The sequence below is a fragment of the Urocampus carinirostris genome, chromosome 7 (assembly GCF_059441175.1).
Source record: "Urocampus carinirostris isolate Australia breed hairy pipefish chromosome 7, RoL_Ucar_1.0, whole genome shotgun sequence".
Taxonomy (NCBI): Eukaryota; Metazoa; Chordata; class Actinopteri; order Syngnathiformes; family Syngnathidae; genus Urocampus; species Urocampus carinirostris.
The window spans coordinates 39,356,302-39,375,453 of NC_142355.1; the positions used below are offsets into that span (position 1 = coordinate 39,356,302).

The following is a 19,152-nucleotide window of genomic DNA, read 5'->3' on the forward strand; positions in this document are numbered from 1 at the left end:
ACTCACCACGAATAAGCATTGTGTCAGGGCCTCCCCCTCCCCTTCACAAAAAGAGTCCACACCGTGTCCTCAGTTGACATAAGCTTGCGCTCAATGGCGTCAAGTCAATAAATGCTTTTATTGAGAAGGTAAGGTATATTTTTTTAGACCCGCGAAGCTCTGAACCCGCAAAAGTGGAACCGCGAACTAGCGAGGTTCCACTGTATTACCAACAATAATTTGATGCAGAAAATGAATTAATAATTTGATGATTAAAACTGAATGAATATATAGATTTTTATTATATATTTGTTACCGATTTACAATTTCAACCTCGATAACACAAAATTTTGGGGACCCATAGATCTCTGTTGGGACCCATAGATTTTGAGCGTGCAAATCCCCGGGACCCATCACTTTTCAGGAGGAAAATTAACACTGACTCATGTAAAAAGCACACTCTTATTATTTTATTCAAAATTTGGTATACAATTTTGTTTCACTAATATTTCAAACTTCATTGAGGGTTGTTGAAATTGTGCGGAAATGATAAAAACTATTAACAGAATACCAACATAAAATGTAAAATGTATTTATTTTGTGTCCTTCAAAGTCTGATTTATCATCAGATAAACCAAAAATTTGTTTTCCTCATTGTACTGTTTTGCATTCATTTTTATCTTTTCGGGCAACTTTCTGTTTTGCCAATCTCTAACATTTGTGTCTGGTACAGTGAATAAATATACAGTAGTGTAATTAGATCATATCAAATGCCTTTTCACCGCTAAGACCCAGGTTCTTTTCGTGTCGCAGCTACTGTTTTTTTGCGATGGTGGTCTGGCATTGCACAAATACGTTAATAAACTGCCATAAAATCTTGTGTAAAACGCCTACCCAAACTTTGAGTTCTGTCTTAGGTTAAAACATCTATCATACACAAATAAATAGGGTACATTTGGGTTACTGTTGTGACTTAAATCACAACAACACAATTCCCCCTCGCATCCATTCACCTGTCCATTTGCAATTTTGCAACTTGAGAAATTTCACAGTTCCTCCCACACGCCACATTCGCTTGCGGAGGTACGTTTCATGCATGTATTTCGTATGTATGCCTGTTGCCATGGCTACAAGCTGGGAGAACTGGTATCCTCACTTATCAACTACCTTCACAGCGAGCAGAAAAAAAAACACTAAGTGGTGCAGCTTCACAGCTTGCATCACCTTTATTCATGCACACTCGCACACACACTGATTTGGTCTTCTTCTGCACGAAGCTCCTACTATTAGTTGACAGCGTGATGCAGGAGAGAAAAGAGGGCTCATGCAATAAAACTGCACATGGATGTATCACAGCGTTCCGTTCCGGGCGAGCGTCCGGGTGCATTCGTCTCTGAAAAGGAAAAAAAGGAATTGACAGTTTATGTCCTAGCTCTCATCTTTAGCTCCAAAGCACAGTTGGTGGGTGACAAGAGTGCTACTCAGATGAGCGATTACTAACCCGGACTCAGCAGGACTAGTAGTGCCTGAGTCACAATGAGTTCATAACAAGTGATTCAGGATATAATTTCAGCTCTTCAGCTGTACATATGTAACCGCGGTGTACTAGTCCCACCAAAGATCCACATTCACGCTGGATTGGATGATGAGGTTTTTATTACAGATACTGCAGATGAATGAGTCACAACATTAGCTTTTCTGCTGGCTTTGATCTCTTTGATCTCAGTAGCAGCTCTCTCTGGAAACTGCCCAAAAGCATATCAAAGAGCTTTCTTTTCAATTTACATAAAATATATTTTAGAATATCACAATACATTTTTACATCCATTTCAAGAAGATACTTTTAACAAGAGATCGTATAGTGGATTTTTAACGTTTACAATGAATTCAACTTACTTTCTTTAGTCTGAATTTTAACCAACATCATCCTTTTTAATATATATATGAGAAAATAGAAATAAGAACAATAATGAGTATAAAAACGGGTACAATTTACCTGCAGATGAATGAGTCACAACATTAGCTTTTCTGCTGGCTTTGATCTCTTTGATCTCTACAAGGGGAATTCATATTTTAGTAAAACAGAAACAAAACAAAAATAAATCCAAACAGCTTGACAACATCAATCACATTAATGTGCATGTTGAGAGATTTGTCAGACAAGAGTTGGGGTTATAATGTTTAAAATTAACTTCTTTTGTGGAGCACCAAAAGATGTGTCTTACCATTGCAGTTCTCTTTCTTGTAAGACTGCCAACAAACCCCGCCTCCCGGTCACATGTCAGAAGCCAAAACCAAACCCCACCCCATACCAGCAGGTGGCACTGTTGGACTCATCCTTGCAGGACACTTACCAAAAACTATACACATATTTCAGCAGGAATTTCAATAAAACAAAAGTTATTATTACACCTGTTACACATATACCCTTAGAAAATACTTTTTTTGAGGGAATATGTCATACAAACATACGTTATACAACCTCATGTTGAGGTTTTGAGTTTTTGTTTGCCCTCACGTAGGTGTTAGATAAGGGGGTGGTCTGTAGTCTGTCTGTGGTATCTGCAGCCCTTTGAGACTTATTCTGATGCATGACTTGACTAGACTTGACAATACTCCCTCAGTTCTGACGGTTATTGGGCATCAGAACCACCCCTGAGAAGTGAAAATCCGCGTAGGAGCGTCGCACCTTTGTAAATGTCCCTGAAGGGTTAAACTTATCATAATATTACATCATTACCAATTTAGAGTATACAACTTCAACAAAATAACATCTATAGATCCACAAATAATAACACATGACCAATAATTGCAGTTGAGTGGATGGTTTTATTATCATTATACAAAAGTCAAACAAAATCGGAGGGCTTCTCCCAGCTGGCTGGCTGCGGGCTAGCATGGGGTGTCCTCGTTTGAGCCAAGTCTCCGTGATGATTGAAATAAAAGAAGCCGTAGCCGTAGCAGTAGGCCGGACCGTCAGTTTCGCTTTCCCGACGCTGCCTCAGTCGATTCCTGGACCTGATAACAATCTACGGAGCACCCGGTGGTGATCAGCATTTCTTTGCATTATTCTGACTATTCTTCGAGTCCAGTTTCATTGATGAAATTCTTTTAGATGTAAAGAGATGCAAAAAGCTAGAGGACGCTATTCTTCCCTGTTTGTTTTGATCTGGAGGCATAGACTGTGCATGTCGCCCACAGCCTCCCACCCCACCCCAGCTGTTCGACTCACAGGATACAACAGCCTATCACAGTCACGTACGCAAACACTGAGGCCCACACGTGCACACAATCTGCAGCACTTGCTGTGAGCTTTCTCTGACCACAATGAATGATACATTGATATCAATGACAATAAAGACAATTTAATTAAGAACAAGCAACGGAGTGAATCAGTGATAACTGAAGCGCAAAGTGGCATGGGGTCTCTGTATTTGAAGAATGTCTGTTATCTGCCTTATAGGTAGCAGTTCAACGGCCACAGCTGACAAGGAGCGGGAAGATACAGGATTCGTCTTCATCATGTGATCTGACACCCACGCCATCCTTTCCTTCGCTCTACCTTAAGTGAGTGAGCGTTGCGACCAGCTGGCTGCTTTACAATCAAGTATATTTTCAACTGAGATTTTTTTGTTCTTAGCCATGCATGTGAACTGATTAAGTAATGTTCGGCTGAATATCACATCGCTCAGCAAGCTTTCACATTCACGCAAAGTTTGTTACCCAAATAACGCAATTATACGTAATTTATTTTGGTCTATCAATATGTAAAATTTGTTTATCAGCTTACTTTCATTGCTTCTCCCTGGTTGCGATATTTTCAGATGTGTGCTTTCAAATCCAAACGTTCACATTTCAGCCATTAGTTGTTGCTAGCCTCAGAAATCTACCCGGGGGCCTTCACAAAAAAATCCTGAAGGCCGTGTACCATAACATCAGACTTCACGAAAGCTGGTGGTTTAGTGAATCAGATTCACAGTTGGCATCTAAGCGCCCTCTAACGCCCTTGGAAAATGTCACCCTAACCGTGACCCTAACACTAACCCTAGGGAGCGGTAATCCACCAAAGTGATCGTGCCAAAAGCCGTCAAATTTGAAGAGAACAAGATGCACAAGCAAATGTATTATGTTTATTTACTAGCAATAGGTTAGACAACTCCAAAGCAAGCAAGAATATTGCAAGCGGTAAAAGGTTTTGTCCACCACTTTCAGCCTAGAGGTAATGTCTTGTGCCCCAGCCCAAGCTCGGCGAGCTTTTCTCTCGCTGGTGTCATGATTGCTGATTCAGGGCACCTGCGACTGCCCCGTTGGCGCCAACAGCCCTGAACGCTGATTGGTTCATGGACTGTTTTTAAACCCCCGGGCTCCAAGAGGAAGCTGTCAGACCGTCTGTGAACCTATGCTCCCAGCTAGGCAAGTTCCGTACATTCCAACATTTTCCTGCCCTGTTTTCTCCTAACTGATACCCGTTGCTGACCGGTTTCCGGACCCGTTTCTGCCCTGCTCTTCCGTCCCGGCCATCGACCTGTTTTACCCTGTTTCCTGCCTGATACCTGTTGCCAACCTCTTTTCTGGACTCGTTACCACCCTTGCTCTCCCGTCCCGGCTATCGACCAGTTTTCCTGCTGCCTACGACTATCATCGCTCGACACGTAAGTTCTTCTTCCGCACTCCTGCCATCAGCTACCCGTGTCTGACAATCATCGGATCGTGGAAGAAAGGACTGTCTCTCTTTATCAATGAAGTAAAACGAACGCTATTGGGTCCTGTCTCCGTTTCTGGCTGATGACAGCTGGCTTTTGAAAAAAATCATCCACCCATCATTGTTGTTCTTTGTTTCTGTTTATACAGGCTTGTTTAACTTTTAATTGTGCGTCCCCCTCTTGTGCAGTCCGTGTTGCCAGCTGTTGGAACTGAGCTTGCAGCTTGGGCTGCCCCAGATCACATTTCCTGCACCCGTGTCCTCATAAATAAAATAGTTTGACTTCCAAGAGCCAGTTTTCGGACTGGAGCTAAAGGCCTAAGTGTGTAATGCACGGCCCGCCACTGACTTACTGAGCAACAAATGTGTTTTATTCTATACTTTGTAACTTTATGTTTAGGTAAGTGGTAAATTGACAGCTCTTTTCTTACTACAAAGGCAATTTTAAAACTGAAGACATTGAGTTTACTCACTAGGAGTGGGCGATACTGGGATTTTTGGTATCAATCCAATCCAAGTGAATACAGGGTAATATCGATGTGATAATAATAATAATAATAATAATAATTTCCTTGTATTGTCATTCTGTGTAACAATGTACACAGAACGAAATGTCGATTGCACCGGACCCGTTGTAGCGAGCCGATGCAGCCGCAGCCAACAGAGGGCGCCGCCGACCACTTTTTAAGTCTTAGGAATGACTCGGCCGGGGCGCGAACCACCGACCTCCCAGTCTCAAAGCGGGCGCCTACATCTGCTAGCAAATATCATGATCATTGAATAATTTAATTCCTTCCTTTAAATAGCACATTTGTGATAAAATCAGCCTAACCTGGTGTATTTTTTTATTACATTTCTACAATACAAACTTTAACAGTATAAAAAACCAATACAAATATTTTTATTTAAACTGTTTAAGAATAAAAGCCAAGAGATTCAACCCCCCCGCCACCAAAACAGCAATGTAACAAAAATACAACTATAACAAAGTCAACATGAGAACTTTATGTCGCAGACCAGAACGGACACAGGACTCCATTGCATGTGTTTCTCAGATTTTATTGAAAGAGAGTGAGAGTAAGGCTTGCTTGATTGCTTGATCCGAAGACTGGCGGAGAGCGGGAACGAGCAAGGCGGGAGTGACACTTCCGTGTCGGAAGAAGACAGGCGGGAATGGCATGTCGTTTGACCAGGGCTGGAGATCAGAGGCAATGTAAAGTTCGTAATAGTGGTTGTAGGCAGGCAGCAGGCAAAACAGGCGTAGTCAGGTTCGGAAACGGGTCGAAAAACGGGAATCAGGCAGGAAACAGGTTTTAACAGGGTCGGAGTCGGACGGGAACGCTCACTGAGTGAAGCACAACAGCTCGCAACGATCTGACAAAGTTTGAACTGAAGTCGGGGGTTTAAGAAGGGTGTGGCCACCAATCAGTTTGTCTGGGCTTTTGGCGCCAATCAAGCTGCCACAGGTGTTCCAAATACGGCAGTTATGACACTTTAATACCTTACATTGCACAATATTTTAAAAACGAAATCAAAGTGCAAATAGCATAACAATTAATATATACAAATTAAAAAATTCCATTGGCAATAACTGTTAAAAAACAGAAGTCAAGAGTTTGCCAACCAAGAAGAAGCAATGTAAAAATAATACAAATAGTGTATAACAATGTCAACGAAACCCCCAAAATACCGTATTTTCTCGACCACCCAAAAACACCAAATTCGCCATCCATTTGAAAGTATGCCTTTCAATCCAGTACTTTTTTCGGGCGGAAGATACTACTACATTTCACAACCCTTGGGTCCCTGGAAAATGAAGGGTTACTGATTTGCAATTTAACAGATTTGAACAAATACAATAAAACATAGAATTAACTGTCATACATTGAAATAACAGATTTCAAAAGAATCCAAGAGCATTTTTCAACATTTTTAGAATAATATTTACCCTTTCTTTTCATCTTTGTTTCACTCAAGGCTAACACATCAACCTTCCTTTAGTCATCATCCTTCCGATCTCCTCTTTCTTCCACCCGCTTTGCTTCCACATACTCTCATATCTAGTGACCCTATAACTAGGGTTTGCGAGACCTTTCGGTCTCCGCCCCCCTTTCTTTGCCTTGCTGTCTCTCCCTTTTTTATTTTCGTTGTCTTTGTATGTGTTTGTCTTGCTGTTGGTCACCCCTCTCAAGGACTTTGACCAGGGTAGATGGATAGATAGATAGATAGATAGATAGATAGATAGATAGATAGATAGATAGATAGATAGATAGATAGATAGATAGATAGATAGATAGATAGATAGATAGATAGATAGATAGATAGATAGATAGATAGATAGATAGATAGATAGATAGATAGATAGATAGATAGATAGATAGATAGATAGAATAATATACAATAGTTGAAAGTATTTTATAATATGAGGTCACTTTTTAATCATATAACGAACTAAGCAAAACATAAAGTTTAAAAAACACTTATGAAAGGTCAAATGTAAATGTAAAAGGTAAACCAAATGATAGTTTAAAAAAAACAAAAGACAAGCATGAACAGCAACTGAAGGTATTTGGATAGGTTATTCAAGGGAAATATTTATGATGGAAATGAAATGTGGAGAATGACAAGAAGAATAGGAGACAAAAAACAGCTTGTAATTTGTAAACATTTCATACAAATAATCGCAATGACGTCTTCCAGTTGAAGCAATATTGAGAAACTTCCTGTGGCAAAAAAAGGGAAAGAAAAACAAAACAACAAAAACGTTTGCGTGCATGTGTTTGTGTGCGCACGCAAGCAATTGTGTGTATTCGAGTGTCTGTTTTAGGTAGATGTTAATGCTCGAGACGGATAACAGGGATGAGAGCCACTCTGTTGCCATGGCGACACACAGGGGTAAACACATTAAGCCGGAGCAGAGGAGAATCTCTCTCTCTTGCTCCCTCTCATCTCTCTATCCCTCTTCTCTCTCTTTTTCTGTTTCTCTCTAAAAAGTGTGTGTGTCTCTATGTACAAGGGTGTCTTGATACTATAGTTTCTTTTTTTTAAATGTCTCTTATAAGAGGCCCTTGAGGAGTAAATCGTACTTGCTCGCACACTTAACATCATTCACTTTCATACAGATACTGTCACCACGGACAAACAATACTATACTCTCTCTTACTGTACATATTACTACAGTAAACTCTCAGACACTACAATACTCTCTCACACATACTAGAGTTGTTGCACACTTCAAGGGGGAAAATGATTAGTCCGGTGTACGCTGGTTGAAAGTGTTTGAATCCTTTTCGTTTGCATCAACTTTTTTTAACATTTGTCATTTGATTTTAGCGCGCTCTCCCGTTCCTCTCTCGTTTGTATCTCTTTCATTCTTCCAACGAGCCAACCCAGGACCCCTTAGCTGCCCCTGGTCCCTGATCACAACAAAACATGACTACAAGTGAAAACGTTTCGCAAAACTAACAGAAAAGTGCAACATAAGGAGACAACAATAACAAACAAGTATTGACGAATAAATGAAATATCATGAAAATAAATGAATAATGCAAAAACATGCCCGGTGGGGGCTGGGGGGCTCAATTCAACATTCAATCATTAATTTCATTCAATCAATTACGTGGGTCTCAGACTATACCAGGATATTCCGACTGCTCACCGACCCACCTCACAAACACAATTGTTAAGTACGCCGACGATACCAACTTGATCGGCCTCATCTCTGAAGGGGACGAGGCGGCATACAGAGATTAGGTGGAGTCACTGACAACGTGGTGTTCGAAAAACCACCTCATACTCAACACCACAAAAACAAAAGAACTCATACTGGACTTCAGGAGGCAAGGCAGGAACCCAGCACCACTCATTTTAAAAGGAGACTGTGTAGAGAGAGTCCACTCTTTCAAATTCCTGGGTGTGCACATCTCCGATGACCTCTCCAGGTCTGCAAACACCAGAGCGGTGGTAGGGAAGGCCCAGCAGCGACTCAATTTCCTGAGAGTGCTCAGGAAAAATCATCTGAAACAGCGGCTGGTGTCCTTTCACAAAGCCACAGTGGAGAGCATTCTAACATACTGCATTACGGTGTAGCATGCTGGGTGCACGGTAGCAGACAGGAAAACGCTTCAGAGGGTCATCAAAACAGCCCAGAGAATCGTTGGTTTCTCTTTACCCAGTCTGGAGGACATTGCATGCTCTCGCTACCTCGGCATAGCATAAAATATCATCATGGACTTTTCTCACCCCGGCCACCACCTCTTTGACCTGCTGCCTCACACATATTACTATACTTGCATACACATAAGCTATACTCTCTCTTGCACATAGTAATCTACTGTCATACACACACTACTGTGCTTTCACACATACTACTGTACTCTTTCACATATACTACTATACACTGTCATACTTACTACTATACTGGGAGCTACTCCAGTTTGACACTGAACTGTACAAGATATATGCATAGATCAGTGTGCATTGCCATGGTTACCAAAAGTACACAATGTAGAATAACACTGAGAGCTAAGGTGATCATTGCACTAGATGTGAAAACCCCCAATAGTAATAGCAATTGCAGGGGTGTGTGAGAAAGAAAATTATTGAGGGTGAGAGAGTATAATAGTGTGTGTGGGATTCCACAGTTGTGTTTGTGTGGGAGATTAGTAAAGTGTGTGAGAGAGTTCATAGTTTCGTGTCAGTGGGAGTATAGTAGTATGCGAGTGAGAGTATGGTAGTATACTGGACTGTCTCAGAAAATTAGAATATTGTGATAAAGTTCTTTATTTTCTGTAATGCAATTAAAAAAATAAAAATGTCATACATTCTGGATTCATTACACATCAACTGAACTATTTCAAGCCTTTTATTATTTTAATATTGCTGAATTTGGCCTACAGCTTAAGAAAACTCAAAAATCCTATCTCAAAATATTAGAATATCATGAAAAAGTATACAAGTAGGCTATTCAACTAATCACCTGAATCATCTAATTAACTCGAAACACCTTGCGAGGTTTCCTGAGCCTTAAAAACACTCAGCTTGGTTCAGTAAACTAAATCACAAGTATGGGGAAGACTGCTGATCTGACTGTTGTCCAGAGGACCATCATTGATACCCTCCATCAGGAGGGTAAGACACAAAAAGAAATTTCTCAAAGAGCAGGCTGTTCACAGAGTGCAGTTTCAAAGCATATCCACAAAAAGTCTATTGGAAGGGAAAAATGTGGCCGGAAACGCTGCACAACCAAAAGAGATGACCGCAGCCTTAAACAAAATTGTGAAGAAGAGCCGCTTCCAGAATTTGGGGGAGCTTCAAAGACAGTGGGCTGAAGCTGGAGTCCAGGTATCAAAAGCCACAGTTCACAGACGTGTCCGGGAAATGGGCTACAATAGCCGTATTCCCATGGTCAAGCCACTTCTGAACTCAAGACAACGGAAGAAGCGTCTGACTTGGGCTATGGAGAAGAAGCACTGGACAGTTGCAGAGTGGTCCAAAGTCCTCTTTTCAGACGAAAGCAAGTTTTGCATTTCATTTGGAAGTCAAGGCGCCAGAGTCTGGAGAAAGGCTGGAGAGGAGCAAAATCCAAGTTGCTTGAAATCCAGTGTGAAGTTCCCTCAGTCAGCAATGGTTTGGGGAGCCATGTCAGCTGCTGGTGTTGGTCCACTGTGTTTCATCAAGTCCAGAGTAAATGCAACTGTGTACCAAGAGATTTTAGAGCACTACATGCTTCCATCTGCTGATTTCATTTTCCAGCATGATCTGGCACCTGCCCACAGTGCCAAAACCACCAGTAACTGGTGCACTGACCATGGCATCACTGTCCTTGATTGGCCTGCTAATTCCCCTGACCTGAACCCCATCGAGAATGTGTGGGGTATAGTTAAGAAGAAGATGAAAGACACCAGACCTGCAAATGCAAATGAGCTGAAGGCCGCTATCGAAGCATCCTGGGCATCAATAACACCTCAGCAATGCCACAGGCTGATTGCCTCCATGCCACGCCGGATTGATGCAGCAATCCGTGCAAAAGGATTCCCAACCAAGTACTGAGTGCATCAATAGACATTTTCAAATGTTTGATTTAGTTTTGCTGTTATAAAATTATTTTTTTACTTGGTCTGAGGAAGTATTCTAATATTTTGAGATAGGATTTTTGAGTTTTCTTAAGCTGTAGGCCAAATTCAGCAATATTAAAATAATAAAAGGCTTGAAATAGTTCAGTTGATGTGTAATGAATCCAGAATGTATGACATTTTTGTTTTTTTAATTGCATTACAGAAAATAAAGAACTTTATCACAATATTCTAATTTTCTGAGACAGTCCAGTATGTGGGATAGTCTATGAGGTGTGTAAGAGTAAAGTAGTATGTGTGTGAAAGCACAGTAGTATGTATGTAAACGCACAGTAGTGTGTGTATAAGAGTATAGTAGTATGTGTAAGAGTATGATTTACTCCTCAAACGGCCTCTCATAGTCTCTCTAGGTCTCTCTCACTTTCTCTTGCTCTTTTGTTCTCATACACGTATTTACACACGCACAAAACCACACATACATGCTTGTTCTGTCACCCACAAACGCACTCAATGACATTTTTGAGTCTAATCCATGGTCTACATCTGCAGATAATATGCACTTCCAAGTAATTTAGCTGCATTTGATTGGATCTTAAGACTAGATGCAAGTCTTTGTTTCTCTTTCTGGCAATCCCCCCCTTTCCCCACATTTGAAATATCACACCTATCATAGACAAGAAAACTGATGTAGAAAGCGGCCAGCTCGCATTGGAGATCCTTGGTTTGAGCCAGGTCACCATGATGATTAAAATGCAAGAGTCACAAATCTAGCGGTTTTCCACGAGTTTTAGCTCCAGGTTATCCGTTTCATCCATTATGGGCATGGCTTTGGTGCGATACAAGCTTGGCATGGGTGGCTTGTCACATAACAATAGCGGAGGGTCAGACCTGTAGTCCCACTATTGCTTTCTCTCCCGACGCCGCCTCAGTCTCTTCCCAGGCCCGATAACAATCCCTGGAGCACCCGCTGGTGATCAGCATTTCTTTGCGCTCACTAGTTTGACTTTCCACATAGTCTGATTCAATTGATTCATTTCGTTCCAATGTAACTCTTGGGCAGCACGGCGGCGCAGTGGTTAGCGCGTGTGCGGCACAGTTCTGAGGCCGTGAGATCAAACCTCCTGTGTGGAGTTTAAGTCAATTGGCCGGTCCAAATTGTCCCTAGGTGTGAATGAGCGAGCGAATTGTCTATCGCTTTGTGCCCTGCGATTGGCTGGCAACCAGTTCAGGGTGTCACCTGCCCACTGCCCGAAGATAGCTGGGATGGTCTCCAACGCCCCCGCGACCCTACTGAGGATAAGCGGTGCAGATAATGGATGGATGAATGGGTGTAACTCTTTGACTGACAGCATACACCAGCATCTAACAGTCGTGCACACAGGCAGTCAGGCCTACCCAAAACTCTTTTATTTGTGTATAATGCCTTTTTGGTTCTGTTGTACCCAAAGAAAAAGTCAAATTTTAGGTGAACATCATTCACAAACTAGTACATTATTTGAGCAATGATTGAACATTTTCACAAGATAGGACGCATCAGGATCCAAACCCAGTTCACACTGTTGACAACACAGATTTTTGATCACTAAACCACTAAGGTTTTAGATGACAAAGGAAAAGCCATTAGATTTCTTCACACTACTTTTACTCTTAGTACCACGTTGAATATGTGGGGCCATAATTAAAATAAGTTATTGACAATATAAACTATGAATACAATACCAAAATAAAATGTACAATTTATTTTTTGAATGTCTTTCAAAGTCTAATTCAACCTCAATAAATTATTTAATTATGGCCACACATATTTAGCAACTTGATACCATGAGTAGAAATAGTGTGATGATATACACGAGTGTGTGTGTTATACACAAATAAAAACGGTAACTTATTGAGATGAGCACATTGCTTAAAATCCTCTACCGTATGTTGTAGGAATCCCTTTGTTTGCATCTCAGTTGATTTTCTATGATGATCGATCGATGCAGCCCGTTTCTTCTTTGATTTTCTCCCTTCTCACCGGGTTATTTTCAAGTTGTTCCCTGTTCATTTCCCCAAAATGTATCTCTCCTTTTTTGTTTACGCAGTGTCTTTTAGTAAATTCTTCATTCTGTAATCCATTGTTTGGATTTGTTTTTTGAATTCCATTCATTATTTTGAATCTCTTTCATTCTATTCATTATTTCTCTAAATCCACAGTCAAATTTCTACAAAACTGATTTTAATCAAGTCCATGTCGTCAGCTTACCTTTCTGTGGACATTTTCCATCGTTAGAAGGAATTTGGAACATTTTTAACTCACTGTCGCTAACTTCTGGCTTGTGTTCATCATTGGAGCCTCTGTCAAGGTCCCTTTGTCATGTGTGCAAGTACGTGCATTTCTTTGATGGACTAGAATAAATTCTTCATTTTTCATCTATCTTGGGGTTTGAGTTGGCGTTTGGACTTTATTTGAGGAGGCATTTTCCTCCTCCCACCATTTTCATGCTACACTGATAAATAAAAACAAAACGAAAACCTGCGTGGCAAGCGAGATGTTACTCTCTATCATTCCCTCCCAGCCTCCTCCTCCTACCTAATGTGTTCCGTGTTCTGAACAGCTTTGTTGAAATAAGGATGAAAGCATAAAAATAAACCAAAAGGACTCTTGAACTCATTCAGGTATTGTTAACACACACTTTATGGAGAAAATATTCTCCTTTTTTAATGACACCTCAAAGGACGCACGCCACCTTTAAGCTTGGTCCTAAATTTGTTAATGATGAAATACTGTATGTCACTTCCCTTATTTTGCCATGATTATGTACTTTCTTCATTTATTTAGTCTTTATTATGTAACCTCAATTGTGTTTTATTTTATAATATTACCTTACTTATTTGAATGTATTACACACTGTTACACAGGAAACACCAATTTCAGTTCATGAGGGGATGTCTAAAAAATGCCCATTCCTGGCAAGATGACATTAGCCTAAGTCTAGTTTTCATTCGTACAAAAAAACTTTCATTAATTAATTTGAAAAAACTTGGGTTTGAATACCAAACAAAAATACATAAACTGTCATACCAAATTGAATTTTCATTTTTTATTACTTAGTTTGTGAACTAATTAACCTAAAAGTATGGATGGATATAAATAAATTATTTTTAAATTTAAATAAAACCAAAGTAATATTCTTTGGTAATCGCAAGGCAAATCAAGATTTAGAAGTAAAAATCGATGGTGCTGCAATAGACATTGTATCAGAAATTAAGTTTTTAGGGGTCATAATGGACAATAAATTAAGTTAGAAAACACACACATCAGACACATACAAACTAAGGTATCTAAAAGCATTTCAATAATTAATAAAGCCAAATTCCTTTTAAACCATAATGCATTGTATTTATTATATTGTTCTCTAGTTCTGCCATACTTAACCTACTGTGCAGAAGTCTGGGGCAATAATTACAAAAGTTCACTACAGCCCCTTCTTATCCTCCAAAAACGTGCAATTAGAACCATACACAGGGCAGGATATCGGGATCTTACTAATATTTTATTCATGTAGTCCAAATTATTAAAATTGGATGAGTCAAGTCAAGTCATTTTTATTTGTATAGCCCTTAATCACAAAGAGTCTCAAAGGGCTGCACCTTCTTCTTTCATTTTCATTTTCACTTCACAACTGTTATTCAAGGTCAACAAAAACATGGTGCCAGAAAACATCCAAAAATTATTCATTTGGAAAGAGGGAAATTATAACTTGAGGGGCTGTAGTAAATTGAAAATCCCAAAGGTGAGAACAACCAGGAAAAGTATTTGCGTGTCTGTGTGTGGAGTCAAACTTTGGAATAATTTACAAGATGAGATCAAACAATGTCCAACTATTCATGTGTTCAAATTTAAATACAAAAAAACATTACTGGTGAAATACAGGGATGAAGAAAATGGGATATGAGTGAGATTGGAAATACTGCGTTTAAAACTATGGTTAGCTTGTTGTTATTTTTTCTATTATTATATCATAACTGTTATTATAAATATTATGTTTATTTTTATTGTTGTTATTATCATTGGTGCCGCAATGATATTTGGTAAATAGTGGCATTATGACGTTGAGGGATGGGTATTACGAAGATTAGTGTATGAAATTTGTGATTATTGTAATTATTATACATATTTATCTCTGACCTATGTAATAAGTATATCCATGAGATTTTGTTATATTAGACACAAGAGGAGAAGAGGATTTGTAAAATGTATTTAATAGGGAAGATAAAGGGGTAGGGAAAATAAGCATCTGCTTCTGACTACCCCTTTTCGAACAAGTTTAGTAACATCATTTTGTTGTTGACTCTTTTTTTTTGTCCTGTTTTTATTTTAATGTTCGAAATAAAGTTTTCATTCATTCATTCATCCCTGTTGAAAATAATACATAATAAAACCATAGAACATGGGAGTGAAGAAGGGAAAAGTAGATAAAAAGAAGTAAAAAATGAAATAAAACATTTTTTTAACCCTAATAAACGGTACGTGGAATTTTTATCTTAACGCCTAAAAAGGTGCAGCCAAAGTTAAACTGAAGCGGCACTTGAAAAGTTACAGCCCGTGATAATTTTTTTCATGGCCTGCAGCCTCTGGAATAATATTAACAGTATGTGGCCCACTAGTGAAGTTAACCACAGTGTAAAATAAATTTGTACCCCGAAAAAAAAATCACCATTTCAAAAAATGAAAAAAGTAAAGTTGACTGTCAGGGCCACCGCTTTCAGGACAAGTGGAAATCGGACTATTTTATCAGCGAAATCCAAAAAACTGCATCTGCCCAATTTGCCAAGAGACTGTGGCTGTTTTCATAGAATATAAATGAAGAGGCACTGCCAGACGGCATATGCGGACTACGACAAGCTAACTGGAAATGAACGTTGTGAAAAGGTGAAGCAACTGGAAGCTGTTTTAACTGCGAGCCAGATAAAAAAAAGCCACAAAGGCAAGCTATGAGGCTGTATCTCTGATCACCAAGCACTGCAAACCTTTTACAGTGGGTGAATTTATTAAAGACTGTTCAAAGAATGCCATGCTGAATAGTCGGCCCTCACATATTTTCAGTTTACCAAATCTGGCGTGCTTTCTAAAATGTTTGCACACCCCATCTTTAAGTTGTATCCTCTACAGTAAAACTGTGTTTAAGTACTAATGGCACAAAAGTATGGAAGTTTTAATAAACACCCCAAAAAATGGATTTTATCTCCACCTATTTTTCTTCTCTCCTAGATGCGCCCAGAAAATAAATGTAGATGGTTGAAGGGGGTGAATAATACAATGGAATTACAGCCCAACAAATTCCTGAGCTACACCTCAAATTTGAGAAAAACACTAAAAAAAAAAAAAGCTTTTCTAAGTTTTCCTAAGAGAACCAAAAGTATAACATTTGGGTGACCCTCTGGAAAAGGGCTGCTATTCTGGAATGCTTCAACATACACGAATGATCTTGGGCTCCAATGATTTTTTTTTACATTAGCCATTGTTTTAGTTAAATGCTTGTAGTGTGTGCAAATATAATTTCATCTCATACTGTTTGCTATCATTCGAATCTGCTGAAACTCAGCGTTCGAAGCACATATAACATGACGGGTAATGCTTTGAAGTTGTTATGGACATATTGAATTTCTCTCGGCGGGCCGAAGAAATGAGTACAAGTTTTGATACATAAATGAATGTATTACAAATATTCAAATGAACCATATAAATTAGATAGTGTAGACTAATGCCAGAATTTGAGTGAGATTAATCTACATGAAGAACTTTAATCCATAACCAGGACTAACATACATATACATATGGTTGGTTCCTTTAACCAGTTGGGGTACCATACAATGTTTTGGGTAAGCCAGCCTGGTGACTCCCATCCCTCTCCGGGCCAACATAGGTTTCCACTCTGTCTTGAACCAGGAACCTTTCGCGTGTTGGGTGAATGTGCTAACCACTGTACTACAGGAACATACTTAAGCATACACTGTATACGTTAATGCTCTAGACCACATTTGATTTAAGTGCCAGTCAGGATACTGGTGTAGAAGTGGGAATTAATTGTTAAAGTTTGAATAGAAGCAATCACCCGTTAGAAACATAAAGACATCGATTGATTGTTCCTGTGACACTGTGTTTAGGAATATCGCTATTATGTAGTCAATATAGCATTGCTATATCCATCATACTACCAGGATATTTTCAACTGTTATTTTCAACATTTTCTCACTGTCCATAAGCATGTCTAATGTTTGACATTCTGCCCTACTTTCGATAGGCAGGAGCCTTCCATCAACAGAAGGATCATGACCCGCCGCCTGAGCAGCTCCACCCGCTCCCACACTGAGGATTCTATCTTCCTTAGGCCTGATGAGGACCCCGTTTGGCTGGATGAGCCCACAAAGACAGGAAAACGAGTTGATGGAGCCTCTAAGACTGGAGAGCTACTTGAAAGCAAAGACCAAACAGGGCAGCAAGAAGAAGAACTGTTTTTGCACAAGGTCTACGTGTTGGTGGTGGATTTCCATTACTGGGTCGCCCTCATCTTTCTCTCACAAATCACGGTACGTAAAGTGATACTAATGGGTGTTGATTACAGGGGTCGGGAACCTATGGCTCGCGAGCCACACATGGCTCTTTTCATGACTAAAACCGATGTCGGAGTGGCTAACCGGGATAACGGGAGATTGTTGGGCTGGTTAAGTGAGAAAAATAACTTTAACATGTATCTGTCACTAACCTCACTCATGCATTCATTCTCTAGTCAGCTATTTGGCCACATTCAGCGCAACGGATGAGGTGAGTTTCACCATCTGGGTGAATTCTCCCCTTCCAAATTTCAAGTTGGTATGGAGGGCAGAAAGGTGCTAGCGGGAGCCGAAAAAGCCAGGAAAATGAAAAGAAACACGTTTAAAGGACTTTTTATTCAATTCACTCCTTTTGCACTTTTTGTCTGTCAGTTATGTGTCTTCAGTTGTGTTTTGTGCTAGATGCTTGCAGAATTATGCACTTATGTAGCTCCTCTTACTAAAATAAGCTCGCAGTGATAGAAATTCTGTCTCTTTTTCGCAAAGTAGTTCTTTCTGCTCGGCTTACTAAACTTTCGGCTCCCAAAAGCCTCTTCAGATTGTTTTTGGTTGCATTTATCCAAAATCCAAAAAATTAATTATGTAACATTATGCACAAAATTACTTTTGGGGGACAAATAAAGCTAAAAAAGAAAAGAGTACAACACTGAAAAAAATAAAAGGCAACTAGAGAGTAAGGAGAAGAAACAATAATAAAGGAAGGCAAAAGGGGTAAAAGGCTAGAAGAAATAAAATAACACAAAGGAAATGATAAAAATGAAGGAAAAAGGAAGGACAAAAAGCAGGAAAAACTAAAAGAAAGATGAAAAAAGAAATGAAAAAAAAGGCCATCATACAATATAAGCTCCTCACAGATGCCTATCATGTCCTGCTTTAAAATGCGTGAAAACTGGGCTGAGAAGCTCACTGTTTCGAGAACTCTTGGAGGCCTTCATACTGACATACACCAAAAGGAAAGTCTCATGTCTGTCTCAAACTCAATTTACTTGGGGGCCAACAGAGCTAGGGTCTGAGCCAGGTTGGGCCAAATCGGGTTTTCCCCCAAAAAATGATTAAAAACATTACACTGTATGTGTGGCCCCTTCAAAGTGTTTCTCCTTCTCCTCATGCTGAGGTTTTTGAGTTTGTCCTTGCCTTCAGGTGGAATCATGGAATGGAATGCTGTGTCATTGAAGACATCGCCTAAATTTAAATCATCAAATATACAAAGAAAGGCTATTGGTTTTGTTTTTATTTCAAATGTTGGTGTTTACATGCCTCTTCGAAGAAGCAGTACAGAATTTGTAACTTACTCTCTGCTGCATCATTGCAGCATCTGTCAGCTCATTCAGGATGCACGTGCAAGTATGTGCATTTCTTAAACGCATTTGAATAAACTTCTCTGGGTTTGGGTTTTGGGTCTACATGAAGCAGGCAATTTCTTACTTTCACCATTTTCATGATACATTGCCGAATAGGGATAAAAATAAAACCTGCAGGGACGAACATGATGTCACTCTCCAGCACACTTCCCAGCCCTTGTTCTTCTAACCTGATGTGTTCTGCCCCGAAGAGCCCTTCTAAAAGTAAGATAAAAGCAGATAGGCGCAGAGGAAAATAAAGCATAACTGTTGGAAATTGTTAACATATACTTGACAGAGAAGAAGTTTAACTTTCAACTCTGAAGGATACCTCAAACGACGCACCCAATCTTTCATATCGTTTTTCGAACAAGCTTCATCTTGATGGATTTTTATTGTATTACAACTCTGTGATCAATTAGACTCGGTGTGTTTGTTGGCTGTAAGGCTATTATTAGCT

General features: G+C 39.7%; 1 protein-coding gene across 2 annotated transcripts in view; it reads left to right on the plus strand.

The window, feature by feature from the left end:
* The window catches only part of LOC148363293 (tyrosine-protein phosphatase non-receptor type 5-like), a 73,444-nt gene that overhangs the window by 16,255 nt on the left and 38,037 nt on the right, over positions 1 to 19,152 (plus strand). The window contains exons 2-3 of one of the 2 annotated variants that reach the window (XM_088340916.1): positions 3,443 to 3,546; positions 17,043 to 17,328. In XM_088340916.1, the coding sequence (XP_088197042.1) occupies positions 17,071 to 17,328 (258 nt within the window). In that variant the 5' untranslated portion in view covers positions 3,443 to 3,546; positions 17,043 to 17,070. The remainder of the gene's footprint in view (positions 1 to 3,442; positions 3,547 to 17,042; positions 17,329 to 19,152) is intronic. The other variant, XM_088340917.1, reaches the window with a different exon arrangement.